This window comes from Dromiciops gliroides, chromosome 1 (genome assembly GCF_019393635.1).
Source record: "Dromiciops gliroides isolate mDroGli1 chromosome 1, mDroGli1.pri, whole genome shotgun sequence".
Taxonomy (NCBI): domain Eukaryota; kingdom Metazoa; phylum Chordata; class Mammalia; order Microbiotheria; family Microbiotheriidae; genus Dromiciops; species Dromiciops gliroides.
Genome location: NC_057861.1, coordinates 148,272,822 through 148,296,047, shown reverse-complemented (window position 1 = coordinate 148,296,047; position 23,226 = coordinate 148,272,822). Strand labels below are relative to the sequence as shown.

The 23,226-nt window shown below is 35.0% G+C and overlaps 2 protein-coding genes across 2 annotated transcripts in view; both read right to left on the bottom strand.

Moving 5' to 3' along the window:
* Positions 1–23,226, bottom strand: part of RAD54B (RAD54 homolog B) — a 97,799-nt gene that overhangs the window by 54,171 nt on the left and 20,402 nt on the right. The window lies entirely within an intron of this gene.
* On the bottom strand, positions 6,605–14,860 carry LOC122749078 (fibrinogen silencer binding protein). Its single transcript, XM_043995290.1, has 2 exons — positions 14,423–14,860; positions 6,605–8,013 (listed from the first exon to the last, which is right to left on the bottom strand). Exons 1-2 carry the CDS (start codon positions 14,794–14,796, stop codon positions 7,491–7,493), a joined length of 897 nt encoding a protein of 298 aa, XP_043851225.1. The 5' UTR covers positions 14,797–14,860; the 3' UTR covers positions 6,605–7,490.

Genomic DNA, 23,226 nt, shown 5'->3' with positions numbered 1-23,226 from the left:
TACTAGCTATGTGATCCTGAGCAAGTCACTTATCCTTGTTTGCCTCAGTTTCCTCATCTATAAAATGACCTGGAGAAGGAAATGGCAAACCACTCCATATCTTTGCCAAGAAAATCCCAAATGAGGTCATGAAGAGTTGTACGTGGCTGAAATGAGTGAATAACAATAAAGGCATAAAACTGGGAGATAGAAGAGATAAAGGGTCAAGTAAAAGGGTATTTTTTATGGATGCTAAGGTCCTGAAAATATATTGTGCTAAATGTTACCAAACACAAGAACAGGGTAGAGCTTCCTCAAAAAGAACTGCCATCAAAGGAATTTGGCCTGTCTATTCACACAGGAAAGCCTAAGAGGAAGAATAATTTCTTTTGCCTATATTTCAAAATGCATTTGGATGAACTGCCTTTAAAGCTAATGATGTAATAATAGCTAGAATTTATATGTTTATGAACATTATGGTCGACTGTATTTTTGTTGTTCAGTTCTTTCAGTGTTTCTGACTCATCCTGACCCTATTTGGGGTTTTCTTGGCAAAGATACCGGAGTGGTTTGTCATCTCCTTCTCCAGCTCATTTTCCAGATGAGAAACTGGAACAGAGTTAAGTTACTTGCCCAGGGTCACACAGCTACTAAGTGTCTAAGGCCCACTTGGTGTTGAAGTGGATAGGGTGCTAGGTCTGGAGTCAGAAAGACTCATCTTCCTGAGTTCTACTCTGGACTCAAACACTTACTGGCTGTGTGACCCTGGACAAGACACTTAAACCCTGTTTACCTCAGTTTCCTCATCTGGAAAACGAGCTGGAGAAGGAAATGGCAAACCACTCTGGGATATTTTCTAAGAAAACTCCAAAATTGGCTGATAAGAGTCTAACACTGACTGAGTAACAAAATCACCTACCCTATTTTTATTTATTTTTGTTAAGTAGTTCTCGATTACATATAAATCTTGTTCAGCCCACTGTCTGACACCTCTGACATAAACCATACTTTTATACATACCCTTCTTTTAATATGGAAATCTAAAGAGTCATTCTGCTATCTATAGAGGTAAAGCAAAAAAATTTGAAGAATCTTTAAAAAGTTATTTTTAATGGGACTCAGAACTGTTTAGAGACTTACCTTTTAAAAACTGGCATTTTAATGCCAAAAGTTAAAAAATAAAAATACTAAAATTTAACCATTCTATACCTGACACAAATGTATACCGTATTATAAATTAAAGTTTAAAACACTTCTCTCTGAGTTTATTGAAATACAAATTATCTAAAAACAAATACACAAAAACCCTTAGCATCTTCAAACTTCTATATTATTTTCCTTTAGTGGTTAGTAAATTGGTTATTGGTTATAATTATTGGTTGCCCATTATATACAAGACATAAAAATATCATTATGAATTTAAAAATTGGAATGTATCAAAAGATCACTTTCAAATTAATATCTCATTGACATTATATGAAATATGTATTTTACCATATTCCTTTAGCAAGTCAATTTAACAGTAAATTTGAGGCAATATATAACAAATGCAAATAGAAATTTATAAATTATAATTATCTTAAGAATCAGATTATGTAGTAATCCAATTTATATGCATGAAACGCTTAAGTCATTTAATTGCTTGAAACGTTTTTATCAATTTTAAACACTGTGGTCTTCAGTTCACTAGAAATGGAAATCTGACTAACTACAATTCATTTTCTTTCAATTATAAATTACATTCAATTAGAAAAACTAAGCATAGTAACCAGTTGTACTAATTGCAATACATATATTTAAGATGATAATTTAGTATACTTATTGTATAAACATCATTTGATTAATTTATGTATTTTTAAGTTTCTACTATTTACATACATACAAGGACTAACAATCAATAATGTATGGCATGACTGAATCCAAAATGTGATGTTCAACAGTCATTATTAAAGTATATATAAAGAGTATCACAAAAAGTCTACAGTAAGACTTTTGAGGCTTTAAAACTACACTATTCTATTATGACTGCACTAAGGCTTTTGGGACACCCTGTATAAGTAATATACCATGCCAATTTTTTAAATGGTATGTAGTAATTTTTAAACTGACTCCTTTAATGCTAGTATCAAGTATATAAGTTAGAAATTATATTTTAGTACACTCTGGGCATTAAAACTATATTTCAAGTTATTACTTTCTTCAAGTTGTATAATTTAGATTTAGAAATAATTACCAATTTGAAAAGTCTTTCTTTATTCCTGAAAGCTTGAACATATAGGTTTATAAGAACTTTAACATAGGTGTATGCATTTTAGCATAACCTTTTGAATTTGTTTCATTCATTCCGGACATTTTTCCATTATAGTATTCTATTCTCTTCTTTAAATAGAACTTAAACAACATCAACAAGTAACAAAGATTTTATTTTATATTTTAAAAGAACACTGTTAACAAAATATTTTCAAATAGGTTCATGCATCCTCTATAGTTAAACACAATTTATTCCAATCCATTGTCTACATTATTTAAACATGACTATTTAAAATTTATGAGATTACTCTAAAGAAGGCACATGGAAGATGATACATATTTTAAACATATTCACCTAAAAACACAGGAATGATCACTTAAAGAAATGGCTGAGGAGGGAAGAAGTTAAGTCATTCAAAAATCAAACTATACAAAGCTGATTTCTCATGAAACAAAAAAGGGATTTATTTGATGCAAGTACAGTATTTCAAGAAAACTAGTGGCCTGCTAGAGAGGACTTTACTGTTTTTCTCAGAATTCATGTTTAATTTGCCCATAAGAATTTACTATGTATATGCAATATTTTCTAACAGCCATCACTTAAATCTAAAGAATTGGAATCATTAGCTAAACAGGCTTAAATATATACATATACCATTTACCTGACATAGACTAAAGTTCATTGCTTTATGAAAAATCTAAGCACACTGTAAATTAATTTTGTAAAAAGCCTAAATGGTGCTTTCATTTTAAATAGAATTAAAACAGGAGGCAGCAAAGAATAATAGAAAGATTCCTGCCTCAAGATTCAGAAGACCTACAGGAAAATAACACTTTTTACTTAGGATCTGTTAATCTCCACACCTTCAGTTCCCTCATCTACAAAACAAGGAGGCTGAACTAGACAGTCTCTTAGATCCTTTTTAACTATAAATCCAAGATCCTGTTTAAATTGATTTTAGGTGCTTGTTATATATATACATATGCACAAAGCTAAGTTAACTGTATAACTAGTTGAATCTAACCAAAACTCACGTATGCTTTGTAGTCATACATGCTTCAGAAAATCAACTGTAAATAACTTTCTGGAGAAAGGTTAACTCTTCTTTTAAAATGTCACCTACCATCTTGGGGGCAGCAGGGTGGCACAGTGGATAGAAGCACCAGCCCTGGAGTCAGGAGTACCTGAGTTCAAATCCAGCCTCAGACACTTAACACTTACTAGCTGTGTGACCCTGGGCAAGTCACTTAACTCCAACTAAAAAAAAGAAAAAGTCACCTACCATCTTACATAGAATCACAAAATTTGAGAACTGAAAGGGACCTCAACAACCATATATGAAGGGAATCTTCACTGTAACATATTTGACAAGTGGTTATCCAGTCTCTGCTTGAAGCCTTCCAAAGAGGGACAATCCAAGGCCTATAAAAGCAACCCATTTCACTTTTGGAAAGTTCTAATTGTTAGACAGTTGTTTTTTTAACATCAAGTCTAAATCTGCCTCTTTGTAATATATACTCATCACTCCTGGTTTTGTCCTCTGGAAGCAGACAGAACAACCTTTCCGATAATTGAAGTTACCCTTTCATGTCCCTTCTGAATCTTCTCTTCTTTCTCTAGGTCAAGCACCCTCAATTCCTTCAGCCAGTCCTTACATGGAATTAAGGCCTTTTAGTATTCTGTTTGCCCTTTTGTAGATACTGTCCAGATGATTTTCTTAAAATTGTGGCACCCAGAACTAAATATAATATTCCTGATGAGCTCTATCTAGGACAGCATGCAAAAGAACTATCACATCCTTATTCCTAGAAGTTATGCCTCTCTTAAGGAAGCCCAAGAATACATTAGCTTTTTTGGCTGCCACATCAGACTGCCAGCTCATACTTAATTTGCAGTCAACTAGAACACCATGATCTTTTGCAAACCACCTACTGTCTGACCATGGCTCCTTCATTATGTACATATGAAGCTATTTTTTTCAGTCTAATTGTAAGACCTTAGTTTTGTCCCCCTTCAATTTCATCTTGGATGCAGCCCAACGCTCTAACAAGTCAAGATCTTTTTGGATTCCAACTCTGTCATCAAGCATTTTAGAGATTTCTTTTCCAGTTAATGTCATCAGGAAATCTGACGAGCATACTATATACACTTTTATCCAAGTAGTTGATAAAAATTGTGGCACTTCACTGGAGATTTCTTGCCATGTTGACATTGAATCATAATGACCAGACTATGAGTCCAGCCATTCATTAGATTGAATCTAACTATTAGCATGTGGTGCTGATCTCTCCATCTTCTCTACAAGAATACGGTAAAATTCTTTACTCTATATTTTGCTTAAATCTGGGCAAACTATATGTACAGAATTCAAGATGACCTTTAGTAGGTCCATACCTTAAAGATAAAGAGGAAACCCTCAAACAGCCAAATTCTTGTTTAACCTAAGCTGTCCACCTGTAGGAAATATTTGTCACTTCCACCAAGTCACTGAACAGAATTTAAAGAATAGCTAAAGGGTGGGAGAATAGGGTGTGTGCAGTAGAAAAAATCCTATCCATTTTCTAATCAATTAGCCATTTAATGCACCCTGTGTGTGTTAGTACAATTCTACATCAAGAAATGCTCCATAAACAATTTAACAAATATACAAAATGATGGTTCAAATATATGTGAATATACGAAGAACAGTACAGTAAAAATAAACATTCAAGAAAAGAGTACTTTGCCATCCCAAAGCAGGCTAGCATCACTGTGGATTGTGTGCCTCACTAGCGATAGATTTTTGTCAGTAATTCTCAGGATATTTACTGTTCCTCACAGTAATCAAGCTCAATTGCATCCAATGATTCCCTGCCTGTAACTCTCTCTCTCATCATAACTTCACCTCTTGCAATCCCTGGCTTTATTCAAGGATCTGCTTAAGTGCTACCTCCCTACACAAGACTCTTCTTGAACCCTCCAGTTGTGAGCACAGTGCCCCTACACCAAAAACTAAAGTATTTTATTTTTGCTTTGTACATCTTTTGTACTTATCTGTGTGCACACTGTCCTATCTACTCTCTCACCTTCTTTCCCCTTTCTCCTCTCAGAATAGAAGCTGCTTTTGGTTTGGTATCAACGGTGCCTGGCCTGCTGGATAGGTGCTTACTGAAATGAAGAGAAAAAAAATTCCATAAAACTCTTCTATTACTCCAAAAGAGTTAGCCTATATTCTCCTCAGAACCTTCAATGAAACTCACCCTAAGCAAAAAATGGAAAACTTTAGAAAGTAAACTCCTAAATCTGTAATATATCTGACAGAGAATTCAGAATACAAATAAAAAATGAAAAGTGAAAAGAAAATGAACTATGTTTAGAATTTAAGGTACTAGAAAATATTAAAATCAAAAGAATGCACATCTAGATTTTTTCTAAAAATTAATTCTTTTCTCAAGGATTTCTATTTTTGTTCTATTCAACCAAGAGACCTAAGCAAGCAATCAACATACAAAAAGAAGAATTTTCTCAGAAGTACATTTCTAATTAACATTATGAAGTAAATTGGCAAGAAGTAGAAATAAAGCTGATGAGCCTAGAAAAAAATTAATATTTAAATACTTCATAACTTTAAGTATGTGTTTCTATAATTCAACTGGAATGTTTCTGTTAGCTATCATTAAACATCAAGTTGCAATGAAATATAGGTTATGTCTATAAAAACCTCTTCTGGATAAAAAAGCAAAAAAATTCAATCATCTACACATTTTAATAAACATTCAAAATACCCAGATTATGCAGATTATCAGAAATATCTGGATGATGACGGCAATTTCATCTTTTAAAACATTTGTTCGTGTTACACAGATATAATGATAGTTTCCTTCATTGCTTTTTTATTCAATAATAAGATGACATAATTTGAAATTTATTTTTAGAAATCAAGTGTTTCTATTTTCAAAATCTACAAATAGTGGAAAAAGTTTTGAAAAAAAACTTAGTAGGGCCTCAGATCAAATCATAGATTAGAAATATATATGGATATTCTACTTTATTTTGATAGATGTGGCACACTACTCGCTTAGTTTTTCAATACTGATTTTTATTGAAATACTACTGAATATTGAGAAGTATTAAATTAAGGCAAATTTTAAGGTTATAAATCAAATACATAAACACTGGATAAGTTCTCCTCATTTTATGCTAACTGAAAATAATTTACAAAATCCCCTTGCCACCACTAGTTTATATCACTTTGAAATGAATTATTCAATGAAACAGCTTTGTATGTGTATATATACACACATATATAAATGTGTGTGCATACACACATACATATACATATATATAATATATATAATATATATATATATATATTGATAAGCTGATAGCCATCATTAGGAATATTTAAAGTAACTGGTGGGATTTGTGGCATGATAAAAAAGATGACTGGACTATAAATCAGAAATGGGTTCTAATCCCAGATCCGTCAATAACTAGTTTTTGACTTTTGCTAAGCCACTTAATTTCCTCCTCTATAAAATGAGAGGCTTTGATCTCTAACAAGGTCCCTTCCAGCTCTAAAATTCTATGGTTCTACACTTTAGTCTTTAAAAAAATTAAGGTGTGACCTCTTTCTCAGCAAAGGGGTAGTAGACTATATTAGGGCAGAATATTGTATACGTTGTCAGTTAAGGTCACTTGTATTTGGTGTTTTTGCTTAACCTTTGTTACAAGAGAGGATTCAACTGTGGGGCAGAGAAGGTCCGTAGTTCCAGAAATGACTAATGTAAAAAGGCATCAAAAAATTTTATTTTTGAAAAGAGAATAAGGTATGAAAATCAGTTGGACCTGATTAGAGCAACTAATTCTGATTAGATTATCACAACATAATAATAAGATTATTAGAAAATCTCTAATTGACATTTTCCCTCTTCTAAAGATTAACTTGAGTATTTCTACGCCAGAAGTGCAAGTTTCTTCTGAAATTTTTACTAACTTTACTGAAAAAAAGTAAAAACACCTTAAAGACCAGCTATTAAAACTCCTCACAAATAAAATTTAGGAGGAAATTTTAAAATATGTATTACAGACATATGAAACAATCAAAAGATGTGAAATAAGAAAATTTTTAAGAGTTTTCTTATAATAGTGGGAAACTAGTATTTTAAGAATATGTATTCTGATCCAGCACATTGCCTTATGGAATTGACTTTCTCAAAACCATTTAATTAAATAAATCACAGGTGAAAATTTCAGATTATAGGACAAAAAAGATAAATATTTATAGACTGTTGTATTCAGGAAGATCACGTCTTAGGCGTATTGCTCTCAGCCTCTCCACTTTGATTTTTGCTTTTAGAAGCTCTTCCTCAAGCTGCTGCCTTCTCTTTAATCCATCCCTCTTTTCTTGAACATACAGTCCAAATTTTCTTTGATTTTCTAAAATTATCTGATGCTCCTCCTTCATCATTTGCAATGTTTGTGGATCATATCCAAATAATGGTCTAAAATGTTCTCCACTTTCATGTCTAAAAAAGTCATCTCTTCTTGGAAGAGAAGATGGCGATAATGTCATTCTTGTATTAACAGAGGAAAGTGAAGGTGAGGCTGTCTCCACAATACGGACCAATTCATGTTCTTCTCTTTGCTCTAATGTCTCATTCTGTTGAGAATCTACAATTAGTGAAGGAGGTGGTTTAATATCTTCTTCTTGGTCCAACTGCACTGTAATAGCAACAGGATGGTGATCCAACATCACCTGTGGCAAACTGGTACCTGCATGCGGTTCCTTATCCACGTTTGCACTAAAGCACACAAACATACACACCAAATGAAATGAAACAAAAGTATATTTAGAGTATATATTTTCCTAAATCCTGTAAATTCTTAACATTTAAAGATATTTCAATTAAAATACTAATAAACAATCATTTTAAAATTTGAATCTCAGAATTATATAATGTATATATAAGAAATGATTATTTCTTTCTTGTATTTAATAACCAATTATTGTATTAGGACCAAGGTTTTTTTCCCCTTTCTCCTTCCTCATCCAGAAATCAACCAGTGTGGGAAATCTCTCTTAAAAGATTTACCCAGTCCAAGAATTAATCAGACAGTAATCAGACAGTTTGGGCTAATGAGTGTATTCCTACTTATGGTGTTTGCCCAGACAGGTCTGGGAAGAGTTGATTCTCCCTTTTGTCAGACAGGTGATATGGAAATTGGTACGGCCCTTTGACCAAGATTTGGGTGACCCAAGTCACCTACCCCAAGACCTTAGTTGTAATATTGCCCACCATTTCATTGTAATATTCATTCTCTCATTAAGTGATAACCAATTAGTGTTGATTGAAAGGAATACCTGCTTTTCCAAGGGCATATAAACTGTGAACCCACCACCATGAGGGGTCTCTGGTCTAACAAAGACAGCCAAATGACCATCTTTTCATTAAGAAACGCACTGGCCTTAATAATAAAATAATTCAATTACCTTTTAAAATAGCACATATGTTTTTATCCAAATGCACCATGGCTCCTACTCAGTGGAAGGTCACAAGGTCCAAAATACATGGCAGTTTAATGCTTTCTAGGTCTTTGGATGTTGTTGTTTTTTCTATTTCACCTTAAACCCTCAAGTCCCTCTTCCTTATTCCATTGAACTCTGCTCTGAGTCAGAATTAGACCATTTATACACAATGGCCTAAATTGTACTAGGGCAAACATGAACTCTGCTAGGAAAGAGCAAGGGAGTCCGTAGTATGCCCGATTTGGGGGCATGCACAATAGATTGGCAATATTTGCTCTATCTGACTGAGAAAAATTAAGGCAGCTCATAGGTTTTTTGAATTACAAAAGATCATCTTGTCCAAACTCCTCAATAAACAGATGAGAATAATGACACACAGAGAATACAAATCTCTTGAACAAGGATATAATAACTAGAGGAGCCAACATTTGAACATGGGTCATCTGATACCAAACCCACTGCTCTCCCCAACAAACCATGAAGCAATAGTAGTTCCTCAGCCATCCTATTTTTTCACCCATTAATTTAATGCTATTAAGTGACTAGCAACTTGCAAAATAAAATGAAACTTAATTGGAGGGATGGGAAAGAGGTAATATTACAGAACAGTGTTATAATAAAAATTTTAAAATATAGATTACATCACAAAGCAAGCATTCCTGAGGAAATATAACTACTGAAGTGTTATTTTTTGTGAAAAGGATGGCATCTGTTAATGATTCCTAACTATGTATAAAAAGTTTCCCAAAATTTTAATTTTAAGTTATTAATGTTTAAAAGTGCACTGGACTGGGGCAGCTAGGAGGTGCAGTGGATAGAGCACCAGCCCTAGATTCAGGAGGACCTAAGTTCAAATCTGGCCTCAGACACTTGACACTTGCTAGTTGTGTGACCCTGGGCAAGTCACTTAACCCCAACTGCCTCACCAAAAAAAAAAAAGTACACTGGACTTTTGGGACACCAAACATATAGCAGTTCAATAATTCTTATCACTAAGACGCTGACTGAAAGCTCCAAGAAGATCAACTATTTCTCATCTAAATCTTTTATCTCCCTTCTTATCTCTGTACCTAAAGACTGCAGATGCTTTAAAAAAATGTTTGTTGAATGAAGGGGTGAAATATCCTGGTTCTTCCATTGTTCTGTTTTCCTGATGAATTACTCCCCTGTCTCATTTCCTTTTTTTTTTTTTTTTTTTTTTTGGTGAGGCAATTGGGATTAAGTGACTTGCCCAGGGTCACACAGCTAGTAAGTGTTAAGTGTCTGAGGTTGGATTTGAACTCAGGTACTACTGAATCCAGGGCCGGTGCTTTATCCAATGTGCCACCTAGCCACCCCTCATTTCCTTTTAAAACTAAAAAGTATAAGTGTAAAAACCTTAGGAAAGAACTTAAAAAAATTAAAAATTCAAGTTTACCAATGTCAGGGATTTGGGAGCGGGGAGCTAAGTTATTTCTTAAGAGATACAAATAAAATAAAGAATATGAAATATACAGTATTAAGGGAAAAAACTATTAAATTTGAGAGCTCAATATTGGCCAACTAATTTCATCCATGAGTACTTCCTACACAGATGCAAACTAAACCCTTCCTCACCCCAGTTCACAATTTTGTGAGTAGCTGAGGGGGAGAAAAAGTCAGCATCTGATGGCCAATCTTTTTCTGTTAAAGATGGAACTTTCCTAGGCTGGTTCCCAGAAAACAGACTTACAGTATAATGCTGGGCCACAACAGACAGCTGGGGCATAAAATCCTTTCCAGCTTGGTAGAACACTGAGACCTGACTGGGACTTTAAGGGAGGGCTGACCCAATACATTTTTTAAAATGAAAATCTTATGACTCTCCACAAAAAGTTTTCATCTCTTGGAACCACCAGTGCTTTTTTTTTTCAGGAGTTCAGTCATTATTTACTAGCTGCGTGACTATGGGCTAATCAATTAACCTTTCTCAGCTTGATTTCTCCTTTGTATAACAGTAGATGAAGCACTGTACTTAGAGTTAAGAACACCTGGGTTTGGATCCTGCTTCTGATACTTACTAGTTGAGTGACCAGGGATAAATCACTTAACATCTAAAAGCCTCAGTTTTCTCACATATAAAATGAAGATATTATTATTTGAAGTTTCTAGCTGAGAGTACTGTTAAGAGGTTCAAATGAGATAATGTACATAAAAATACTGCACAATTATCAGCTACTATTATGATTACTTGTACTTGCTACCTCACAAGTTGTAAGGAAAGTGTTTTACCAACTGTAAAGCACTAAATTATTTATAATACAGTCTATGGACTGAAGGAGCATCTTCAAACACTTCTTTCCTGACTGACTTTTTAACATTTTACTTTAAACATCAACTTCTCCAAAATCAAGATAAGGGAATAAAGATATAATTCACATCAATAATAAGTAAGTTTAAATCTATATTAGATGCTATGATCAAAAATTTGTATAGGGGAAAGATTTAAATGACTAAAAATGAGTTTTTAGTATTACTCTGGATTTTTTAACCCTTGTTACCCTTGTTCCCAATTAGTATGGATAACTGGGTGTATTAGCATTCATTAAGAATAAACATTGTAGGGGGCAGCTAGGTGGCCCAGTGGATAAAGCACCAGCCCTGGACTCAGGAGGACCTGAGTTCAAATTCGGCCTCAGACACGTTATACTTACTAGCTGTGTGACCCTGGGCCAGTCACTTAACCCTCACTGCCCCACATGAATGAATGAATGAATGAATGAATGAATGAATGAATGAATGAATGAATGAATGAATGAATGAATGAATGAATGAAAAAAAGAATAAGCATTGTAATCTCACGTAAATTAGTAATGTCATAAACATAATCCTATGTTCCATTTTGGTCAGAGCATAGCAAAAAATCAAAATGAGGACAAAAATATTGTAGAGAAGGTCATTTAAAACGTTATGGGATAGATTTCTGATATTCAAAAAAAATTTTCTGGGATGTAAAATATAATAAAAGTATAAATCCATTAGTATTAATACATGATTAAAAAAGAGAAATGTTAATTTTAGAAAAAAGGAACTTAAGAACCAACAAATATACAGAGCAAATTGTGCAAAAGGAACTTAAAAACCAAAGAATATACAAAACAAATTGTACAGAAGTAGCACAATCAGACATTCTTATTCAGAGTGACGTTTTTCCTTCTGAAGAATGAACAGGGCACTTAATGAAATCAATAGACAAGCTATTCTATAGTATAAGTGAATCATTAACAGTTAAGACCTGGAAAAGACTTTCAAGATTTAATCCAATATCCTTATTTTGTAGATGAGAAAACTCAGAAGTAGAGATGTTAAGTGACTTGACCAATGCCACAAAGCGTTTAATGGCAGAGCTGGAACTAGAGCCCAGGTCACTCAAATTGGAGGCTGGTGTTTTAAACAAACAAAAATGAAAAATATTTATAAAATTATTTTAGGGCATTTTGAGATTAATTGGCAACATTTTAAGTTGCTTAAATTGTATAATAAGTATCTACAATATCAAAAAGGAAACTTCTTAAGTGTTATTAATATTACCCAGGAAGCTAAACGAAGTCACCCTTAACGAGAGGAGCAGAAAAGTGAAGACAGGTGGGAAAGAGAAAAATGAAATGCAGAAGATAACAAAAAGTACAATATATACATTGTACAAAGTAACAAAGTATAAAATCTTTTAAAGGCATGCTCCATTATCCATTCAACCTAGGGAAATTTGCATATTTGAATTTTCATAAGAGAGAAAGCACATCAACTAACTAGTCTCTTTAATATACTCATCTCTAGAAATCATTGTGACAGGTAACATAGTGAGGTGGAAAAAGTACTAGACTTGGAATAAGAAGAGCTGGTGTTTTACTATATAGCTCTATTACTGATTAGCTAAATGACCTTGAACAAGTCACTTAAACTCTATGAGCCCAAGTTCCTACATCTATAAAATGGAAATAATAATAAACTATTTGCCTCCTAGGGTTAGTAAAGGGATCAAATGACTCACTGTACAGGAACCTTTATTTAATAATTAAAGTATAATTTTTTGACAATTCAAAAGGTGAGCAGTCACATCAATTTACAGCTCATTCTCAGTCACTGCACTTTGAAAAATATATAATCATCCAAAATTCAAGCTTTGTGTATATTTTCCTTGTAATAAGGTTGCAAACAAACCTGTACTAAGACATTGTACATTTTCCCTACAATTATAGAAGAAATCATTTTCTGATGACTATAAAGTGGAAAGCTCTTTAAAAATTTTTTGTAAAATTTATAAATTTCCCGTTATTGTATGTTAATTTTGAAAGTACAAATCATGTTAAAATAGAATAATCTGTAATCCTTCTATAGCCAATAGCACCATGGATTAGATCACTGCACACCTCATTCTAGGTTCCCTTAACGTTTTATTTGTCCTGTATTATCAACTAATTATAAGCCTTACCTAATTGGACAAGTGAAATTTGTTTTTCTTTAGATTCTCTCAGCTAAGTACAAAAACAAACTGATAATCACATTTGGGTGATAATTTTTTCTTCTTGCCTCTTTCCTAACTTAAAAAGCATTTCACTGCTAATAACAATTCTAGAATTATAAAGTCTATCCAAAGAGGAAGAGCTCAGGAAGTTCTATGTGGAGGACAATGGCTGCTGAATGAATGAAAAGTCACACTCCTTAAAAGAAGTTTACAATAAATGCAAATGAAAGTTATCTAATCAGAGCAGACTGATAATAAAGTTGACCTTTTTAGCTTTCATACCATTTAAACTTGGAATTAAGTTAATGCCCTTGATGATTCTCAGTTGAGTGCCTAAGTGTACAAATTTAACCAAAATTGAACATAACTGTCTACTCAACCTAAGGAAAAAAAAACTGCTTGTAGAGATGTTATTACATAGTTTAGCATAGTTAGAAAGTTATAAGTTATAAGAGAAAGCTTTCACACTTCCTTTTTAACCTGTGACAGATCAAAACTAATCCACTTAATGAATGCTGAAACATAACAAAGAGAAATTAATCTTCATGCAGAAAAACTCAAAAAATCAAAAACTCCTACTTAAAAATAAGTGTTCTATATGTAGAATAAGCTGGTAAAAATGACTTAAACTTTTGCTTAACATGTAAGAGAATGTTTTCATTACTCATTTAGGGTTGTATTTAAGTTATTTTCAATTAGAAGCATATTAAATATCTAGAGACAATGATAATTTATTAATAACATTTCGAGGTATTAAGAGATCAGTTTATCTTCCCTAATACCAAATTGAAAATTTTATTGAAAGTTATATGCAAAATATAGCGCCCATGAGCAGTTTGCCCCAAATGAGCAGTGGAGGTAGAGGGATGACTTTTTTTGAACTTCTAAGTAAGTAGTTCACAGTTAAATGAGGTAAAAGTATATAGATTGCAATCACAAATTTCATCCCATTCATTTTCTCCAATATCTCACTACCTGGAAACTGGACAAAAGTAAATATAAAAACATGAAAAGAAATTTAATGCAGAGAAAGTTACTAGTTGACTTTTTCGCATTTAACAAAGCAAAACAAGGCACCATTTCCCCATCTGTAGTGAAGCTTACTATGCACATCTGTATCCCAGTATCACAGCAAAGCAAAGCTCAAAAGATAGGAGGCGCCATAATTTTCCAGTAAAAAAAAAAGTAAAATAAATCTTACCTTTGTATATTGTTCTTGTCTCTTCCTAGGAATACACTGGAAATCTGGGGAATCATTTCCACAACTTTCTTGGTTGGCTCAGAAATACTGCTCCTATGATCTAACAGAATCTCCTTTTGCTGCAAGAGCTCCTGTTTGGCGTATTCTTTGAGCCTTTTATAGAGGGTACGCAGGCCTTGTGCTGTACGAGGAGGGCGATCTACTCCAATAGCATTATATTTATCTGCTATGATATCCCAGCATTTGTTCTTTTCCACTATTACTGAATGTTTATTAGTGTGCTCTTCAAGAATTTTAACATATGGCTTCACCAGCTTTAGCAAATCAAGCTTTTCAGATAATGTAAAATTAGAAGATCTAGCCTTTCCAACCATTGTTATTTCCGAATTAAGTAGGCAGTTTCTGAAACCACCATGCAGTCTCTGGCTCTGCTCAGCTCTTTTTCACAAACAGAAAAAAAAAGATCAGGCTTAACTAGGCTAGCCTCATTTAGGCCCACGCCTACAGGGGAGGGTTTATTAAAATTCCTCCAGCTTAAGCTGACGCAGGTTCAGGAAATCTGCTTAAGCCAAGCCTGACCTACATAAGGCTTTTCACTGAAGAAGACAGGAAGGCACAAGCAAAACACACTTGTGTGTAAAGAGAACAGCCCTAAACAGGATTTAATACACAAAGGTCCAGAGATAAGCATGGTGCCCTTCTAAAAATTACCTAATTTAATGAGAAGATCAGTTTCTCACACATGTATATTTAGCTGATAAACTGAAACTGCATTGTAGCTTTGCTTTAGTGAAGACAAACGAAGTAAAAACTGTTTTGTGCTATTTATTTACAAACACAGGAAGCAGAAGAATGAAAAACTAGAGAGAGTGGCGTGTGTAGAAAGATCCCTAACAGAGCCCCTGATCACTGTTCCTGAGCTGCTGTTCTCTCTTACAGTATTTGCATAATGCTAGTCCCGCTGTCAATCATGAATTGCATATCCTCTAGCTAGTTAGGTTACACCCAGACTCAGACTCCACAGCAAAGCTAAGCTTCCCCTCCATTTTCCAGGCTACCATGTCCCCTTGTACAGTTTTTCTTAAAATGTAAAAGGTTTGGTTGGAAATACAATCTAATTGAAGGTGGTAAGTAAGATTTTCCTTTTGTTTGAGGAATAAATTATACTCACAACAATAAAACTCTTAAATATATGCTAATATGCTTTATCATATGTAAAATCACCACTCACTCTGAGACCTGGCAAAATCAAGCTTGAAAACTGCAAGCAATAAAAAATGCATTTAGTGTTACAACAGAAACAAATATTACTTTAGCTGTTCATGAGTAAGCATACATACACACACACACACACAGAGTTTAGATCACAAAAGGAAATAGAGCAATAGCATCAGTTTGTCACATTGGTTTGTCCATTTGAATTCCAGTTTGAACAAAGCATAGTAAATCAAACTTATTTTCTTTAGGATTAGAGATTTGCACATAAGTAAATGAACTATAATACATCTAGGCAAATTCACCACAACTGTCATAATTTCCCAACTGGTCTTGATGGAGGAGGCTAAAAGGGTTAACAGATAGATAACCTATCAATAGTAGCTATCAATAGTACCTAAAAGGGGTTAACAGACAAACCTAAGACCCGAGCTCTAATTTAGATCTGAGCTCCAAGAGAAGGGATAACTAACAGACCCCAGTTCTGAAAGGGATTAATAAATAACTTAAGATTTGGACCCTCATTAAAGTCAGGGCCCAGGTTCTAGTTAATTGTTACCTGGAGGTCTGGCTCCTATTAATTACCCCCCATTAATCACCACCCATAACAAAAACACAAAGAGACAGGTCACAGAGACCCTAACTGATAAATGTTAATACCCAGAAATCAGGCCTAAGAAAAAAGAAATCAAAAACACAGAGACACTCTGACCTTGGCAAGTTGAGGTATGTTTTTAGGAACATGTGAAGAAAGGATCAAATGTGTCCTTAGGTTCACCTTATGACATGTAAACCCCAAAAACACACCTCTAGGGAAAAAGGTACCTGCCTCAGGGGTTGGCTTAAGCCCCCAGGAACTCCAAATTAGGATAAACCCTCCCCTGTACCTCCCTAAAGTGGAGATTATGATAATGAAGAAATGATCAATTATTTTCTGATTATAAATATGTAACCATTTTCATCCACCTATTCAAGAGACACTTCCCTGGTGCTTCTCCCTGTGGTCACTCACAGTATTGCAATAAAACTTGGGAAACTGAGTCACTGAATCTTGAAATTCTTTGGGAAGCCTCACAATCATTCTGATCAATTAAGCCCACCCCCCACAACAATCTTATTAATTCTTTTGAGGACTAGACACATTGAAGAAACTCATAGCATCTATTATCACATTAGTCATATTCAATTAATATATCAACAAGCATTTATTAAATACCTTCTATTGTGACAAATATTGGGGATACAATGGCAAAGGTAAAACATTCCCTGCCCTCAAGGAGCTTACATCCTAAGTGGGAAAAGGGGGAGAGAGAATATACTGCAGCAACAGGTATGCTACAAAGCTTAGTCTGATTTAAAAAAAAAGAAAGAAAAGAAACTTATAGTTAAGACTATATAAAGGAAAAGATGGAAAACCAGAGAATAAAGAGCTAAGGAAATAATATTTTATAGTCTTGTCTTCCTTGAATAATAAATAATACAAAAGTCCTTTCCTGAATATTGGAGAATTTCAACTTCTTAGACAATTTAGGAAAGCAGAGATCAAGGAACTTACTGTTTTAATGTGAATGAAAAGAAAAAGGATGAGAGCAATAAAGTAGCTTGGAAGATGTTAGAATCTATAAAGAATTGTTTTAGGAATGCTACAACTTCTCAGGATCCCTCTTGACAGCATTGAGAAAGGGGTATTTCCAACAAGAAGCAACATTTTCATTCAGAGAGGAAAGCAAAATGATACAAGGAGTAAAGAAGGAATAGATTAAACTAGGGCTTATGTAGTTAAATGGATTTCAGTAGGAGGTACCATTATATGGTGAATGAAGTTAGTTATAAGTATTTTAAATAGATAAAGAAGTACCTTTCAAATAGTTACAATAGTTTTTTATAGCTTTTAGTGAACAATGAATGACTGCTCAAGCCTACCACTCAACAGAAACAGCAATAACAATAACTTACATTTATCTACACTTTTGATGGTAACAGTCAATGTTAGAGGTGTAATGGGTCTGGTGCATGTGTGGAGCACCCGGGAAGGCTTCTCCCTGTGTAGCGAAGCTGAGGAGCCCAATAGTGAGAGAGCTGTGATGTTGTATAATGGAAATACCATGAAGAGACTGGGCTGATCAGATCATACAAGCTCCAAAGGCTCTACCACACATCAGGCACGTGAACCTTTGGAGTGGAGAGGTCACTAAATGTACCCACTTTCCTTTTGAACTACTACAATTCTGCTTCTCTGATAGAGCACAGCACCTTCAGAAAGCCCTGCTAAGCCATCCTTTGCCAGTGTCTCCCGAGTCACACAATCAATTCCAGAGTTCTTTAGAGAAACCTTAAAAGTGTCCTTGTCTTCTGACCTCTGTGAGAGCACTTGCCTTGTGAGTTTTCCATAAAATAGTCTTTTAGGCAAGCATACATTTGGCATTCAAACAATATGGCTAGCACCTTGGAGCTGTACTCTCTGCAGCAGAATTTGAATGCTTGGCACTCAGCTCGAGAAAGGACTTCAGTGTCTGGTCCTGCCAGGTGATCTTCAGAATCTTCCTAAGACAATTCAAATGAAAGCTATTCATGGCACTGGTATACTGTCTGGGTTTCACAGGCATAAAACAATGAGGTCAGTACAACAGCTCTGTAGATGTTCAGTATGGTAGGCAGAATGACGTTTCTCTCCCACACTTTCCTTCAGAGCCTCCCAAACACTGAGCCAGTTCTATCAACGTGTGCATCAACCTCATCACCTATACAGCCGAGGTAAGTGAATTTATCAACAGCATTCAGAATTTCTACCTTTGCTGTAACCAATGGTTCCACACATGGATGGTGTGGTGCTAGCTGGTAGAGAACCTCTGTGTTAATTGTTATGCCCCCCCAAAAATATGGGCAAAATAATGGATGATACTCTCATGCTTTCCCAGCCAACAACGGAATGAAGCTAATACACCTGCTCCCATGTTTTTTAGCATGATGTTTTCAGCAATGTTGTAAAAAGCCCGAAACTAGAATGAATCAAGGCCAATTACCGAACTGACGATAAAATATTTAACTTGAAAAAGCTACGAGCCAGGACTAAAGTGGAGGAAGAGTTGGTGCATGATTTTGTTGTTCACAGATAATTGTGCACTCAATGCAGCCTCTGAGTATGGATTCTCTGCTGCTTGTGCTAATTTTGGTCTAACAATTAACACCAAGAAAACCTCCTGCATAAAGCCTCTTCAAATCCCAGCATCTTCTCAAAAATTACTTTGTATTTACTTTATTTATAATTTACTTGTTTTAATTTCATATTGTTTCTCCTGATTAAAAAAAATGTATACTCCTGTAGGACAGGGGGTGTTTTCTTATAAATGGTTGAATATTCAATGCTTAGGCTAAGGATGCCAAGTTTGTCTCTCCTAATGTACCTTCAGGCCAGATATTAACTTAGAAAACCACATTAAGCATCTCTTTTGGGCTAAGCACTGTGCTAAGCCCTAGGGATACAAATATTGAAAAAATGCCCTCAAGGACTTTACAATCTAATAGGGGAAGACGAAGCCCCAAGGGAAGATGAAAAGCCTGGTTGGGAGGAGAAGATATAGACACTGAAAAATTCCAGAGTAGTGTAGCCAACCAAGGAATAAGGAAATGTTGGAGCTGAGCTCTCTCTTTCAATGGAGGTTTGGAGTTCATGGTCCTACCCTCCAATCAGAAAGGCAGAGGAGAGTGATGGAGGTGCAGTACCAAAGCTAATGAGATCTTACTGGATGACTGGATGATTAACCCAGTAATGAGTCAATCAGAGAAGTCTCAAAGTAGTACAGACAGGTGAGAAATTAATTATCTAACATTATTACCTACATTGTATTGTATTTTTATTTATTTTGTTAAGCATTTCCCAATTACATTTTAATCTGGTTTAGACCACACTTTGGAGATTTGCAGTAATGGGCCACCTCTACCCTAGGCAACTTTCTAAGACTGTAAATTGCTAAGAAGGAGCCAATTTGCACTGGTAGGAGTTTTCCTCACTTGGCAATTCTTTATGCCAATGAAATCACAAGTCCAGTCACTAGCTTGATACGTGAAACAAAGTTCTTAATAAGTGCTTACTGACGAACTGATTCGTTATTCCTACCCCTATTTATCTTTAAATCACTCTTTGCTGCTGACTTCTTCTACATCAATGCCTCTCAAATCCTTTAAGTTTTTCCTTAGAATATTCAACTTTCATTGGTTTAAATTTAGTGATTACTTCTCAGGAGTGGACAGAGTACTGGGCCTGGAGTTAGGAAGGCCTGAGTTCAAATATGAATTCAGACATATAATAGCTGTGTGACCAGAGGCAAATCACCGAACCTTTTTCTGCTTATTTCTTCAATTATAAAAATTGAGATTAGCACCTACTTCACAGGGTTTCTGTGAAAATCAAATAAGACAGTATTTGTAAAGCACTTAGGACATTGTACTGGCACACAGCAGGTACTTAATAAAGGTTTGTTCCTTTTCCTTCTCTCTCCCCCACACTGCAGTTACACATACTACAGTTTAGAAACCAAAACTCTCAACAGCTATGAGAATAAAAGTTTGTGGCATATGTTCTATTAGTTGATATTTGGAAATTTTAGCTCTCTTTGAAAATCCTATTACAGAATCACAGACTTAATAGGAGAAGCTCTTAAAGATCATTTAGTCCAATACATGCATGAATGAAAGACAACTTGTTATCATTGAAAAGGCACTGAACCTGAAAACTAAAAGAACTAAGGTTGAGTACTTTCTAGGCCATTACTAGCCTAGTCAGCCAGGGCCAGTATTTAATCTCTCTGGACTCAGTTTATTTGCCTTTTTTTTTAAGTAGAAATAATATCTATACTGTTGTTAGCATTTAGCAAAGAATCTGGAACACAGTAAGCATTTGATAAATGCTTATTGGCTGTTGACTGCTTCCTAGAATAATTGTGAGGGGGGAAACACTTTATAAACTATCAAACATTATACAGGGTGTTCCAGAAGTTCATTACATTTTTACCCTATAATGAACCAAAATTTGCTTCCCTTTCAATTCCATACAATGATTCTGGTTCTAACCTCTAATAAGATTGAAGAGAATAAGTTCAACTTTTGACAAGCTTCTAACTCCTTTCATCTACAATATAAACAACCCCACTTCCTACAGTTATTCCCTAAGAAAGGTCTGTGTCCCTCACAATCATGGTTGTCTTCCATTTGTCAATGTTCTTCTTAAAATATTGTGCCCAGAACTAAAAATATGTGGCTTAAGCAAAGTACAGTGGGACTATGGTTTCCCTTGTTCTGGTTCTTGTAAAGCTAGTATTGTAGTTTAAATCTGCATCAGCTTTTTTGACACCCACATAACAATTCTGACTCATAGTAAGCTTGCAGTTACCAAAACTCCTAGCCACTTTTCACATTAGTTAATCTAGCTCTTATCTTTTATTTGCACAGTTTATTTTTGAAACTAGTTTCAAGACTTAACATTTTATCCCCTATTGCAATTCATCTTGTGCAACAGTTCATTGTCAGTGACTTCCCCCCAAAATTACCATTGCTTTATTATATTTGTATATGTACACTTATATGTATATGCATGTGCACACACATGTTGTCTACTCCAATGAAATGAAGGCTTCCTGAGAATTAATAAAGTTTCATTTTTACCTTGGTCTCCTTGGTACCTAACAAAGGGTTTAGCATAAATGTGTCCTTTACTAAATGTTTGGTCTTTGTTTTTTTAACTAAATGCTTTTTGACAGATGATGACAATGATGACTGCTGGAATTTATATAGCACTTTACACATTAACTTATTTATACAACCTTGAGAGGTAAGTGCTATAATTGTTCCCATTTTACAAATGAGGAAACTGAGACTGAAAGAGATTAAGGGACTTGCCCATGGTCTTAAAGTATAATAAAGGTTTGAGGCAGGTTTAGAAACCAAATTTTAACTCCAATTTCAGCATTCTATGTACTCCATCTCTAATTTTGATTGATTCTGACCTTCCCTAAATTGGTCTCCCACCTCATAAATTTGAGGAAATAAAGCCTGCGTGCTGTGTGTAAACTTTAGCTTAAACTACCTAGACTAAACTGACTGATTAATTACTCCTATCCCTATGTTTCTTTAAGCCACTCTCTATTGTTGACTCCTATATCAATTTCCCTCAAATCTTTAGTGTTTTTCAATAGAATATTTAATGGTTTAAGCTTAGTTATTACTTCTCAGGAATGGACAGAATCCTGGGCCTGGAGTTAGGCACTGTTTTGGGACTTCTTCACCATGTCCTAGGGATGCTCACTGTCTCATCAGCTTTGGTACTGCACTTCCATCACTATTCTCTGCCTTTCTGATTGGAGGGTGGAGCCATGAACTCCAAACCTCCATTAAAGGGGAGAGCTCAGCTCCAACATTCCCTTCTCACTTGGCTATACTACTCTAGGATTTCTCAGTCTGATTGCTCTAACCTGTCTATATCTTCTCCTACCAACCAAGCTTTTCATCTTCCCTTTGGGTTTTGTTTTCCCCCTTTAGATCGTAAGGTGCAGGGACTGTCTTTTTATAATATCTGTATCCTCGGTACTTAGCATAGTGTGGCATCTGTTTCTTTTTTTTTTCTTTTTTTTGCAGGGCAATGAGGGTTAAGTGACTTGCCCAGGGTCACACAGCTAGTAAGTGTCAAGTGTCTGAGGTCGAATTTGAACTCAGGTCCTCCTGAATCCAGGGCCGGTGCTTTATCCACTGCATCATCTAGCTGCCCCTGACATCTGTTTCTAATCAAGTTTGAAGCCATTGACTAAAAGCACTGGGAGGTTGTGAGCTTCCCAGCATCTCATAAGTTCACCTCTGTACCATGCTACCTTTCTTGAAGGTACACAGGAGAGACAAACTTACCACTGGTTAGCCCAGGCACTGAATATTCAACAATTTAAAATAAAATACCCCCTGCCCTCAAGGAGCATATATTTTTATTGGGACAAAGAATGTGAAATAAATTATATATCAAATGAATACAAGGTAATTCTTGGGAGGAGGCAGGGATTAGAAGTATATAAACTCTAGACCTAAAATATAGACTTATATGAAATTTAGTTCATGTAACTAATATTTACCTAAATAATTGAAATTCAAACTTTATCTAGTATCTAGCTAGTTTAAACTTTATTTTCATTCAGCCTGTGTCCTGCCTGAGTCCTTTCAACTTCTTTTATTTTTGTTAATTTGTTTGTTTGGGTTTTTTGCGGGGCAATGGGGGTTAAGTAACTTGCCCAGGGTCACACAGCTAATAAGTGTCAAGTATCTGAGGCTGGATTTAAACTCAGGTCCTCCTGAATCCAGGGCCAGTGCTTTATCCACAGTGCCACCTAGCTGGGACCCGAGCCCTTTCAATTTCAACACTCAAAGACCTCACAGAGCAAATTCCCAACACCTCCAAAGGCTCTTCAGTGACTGAACTAGATTTCTCATGAGAAAAGACTAACTCTCCTCCCTTCCCAGGGAAGAAAAGGGATAAAACATTTCAGACTCAATTAAGACTTCACTACCTCTACTTCTTTTCCTCTCACTCTCTCCTTAATTTTCTGCAGTCT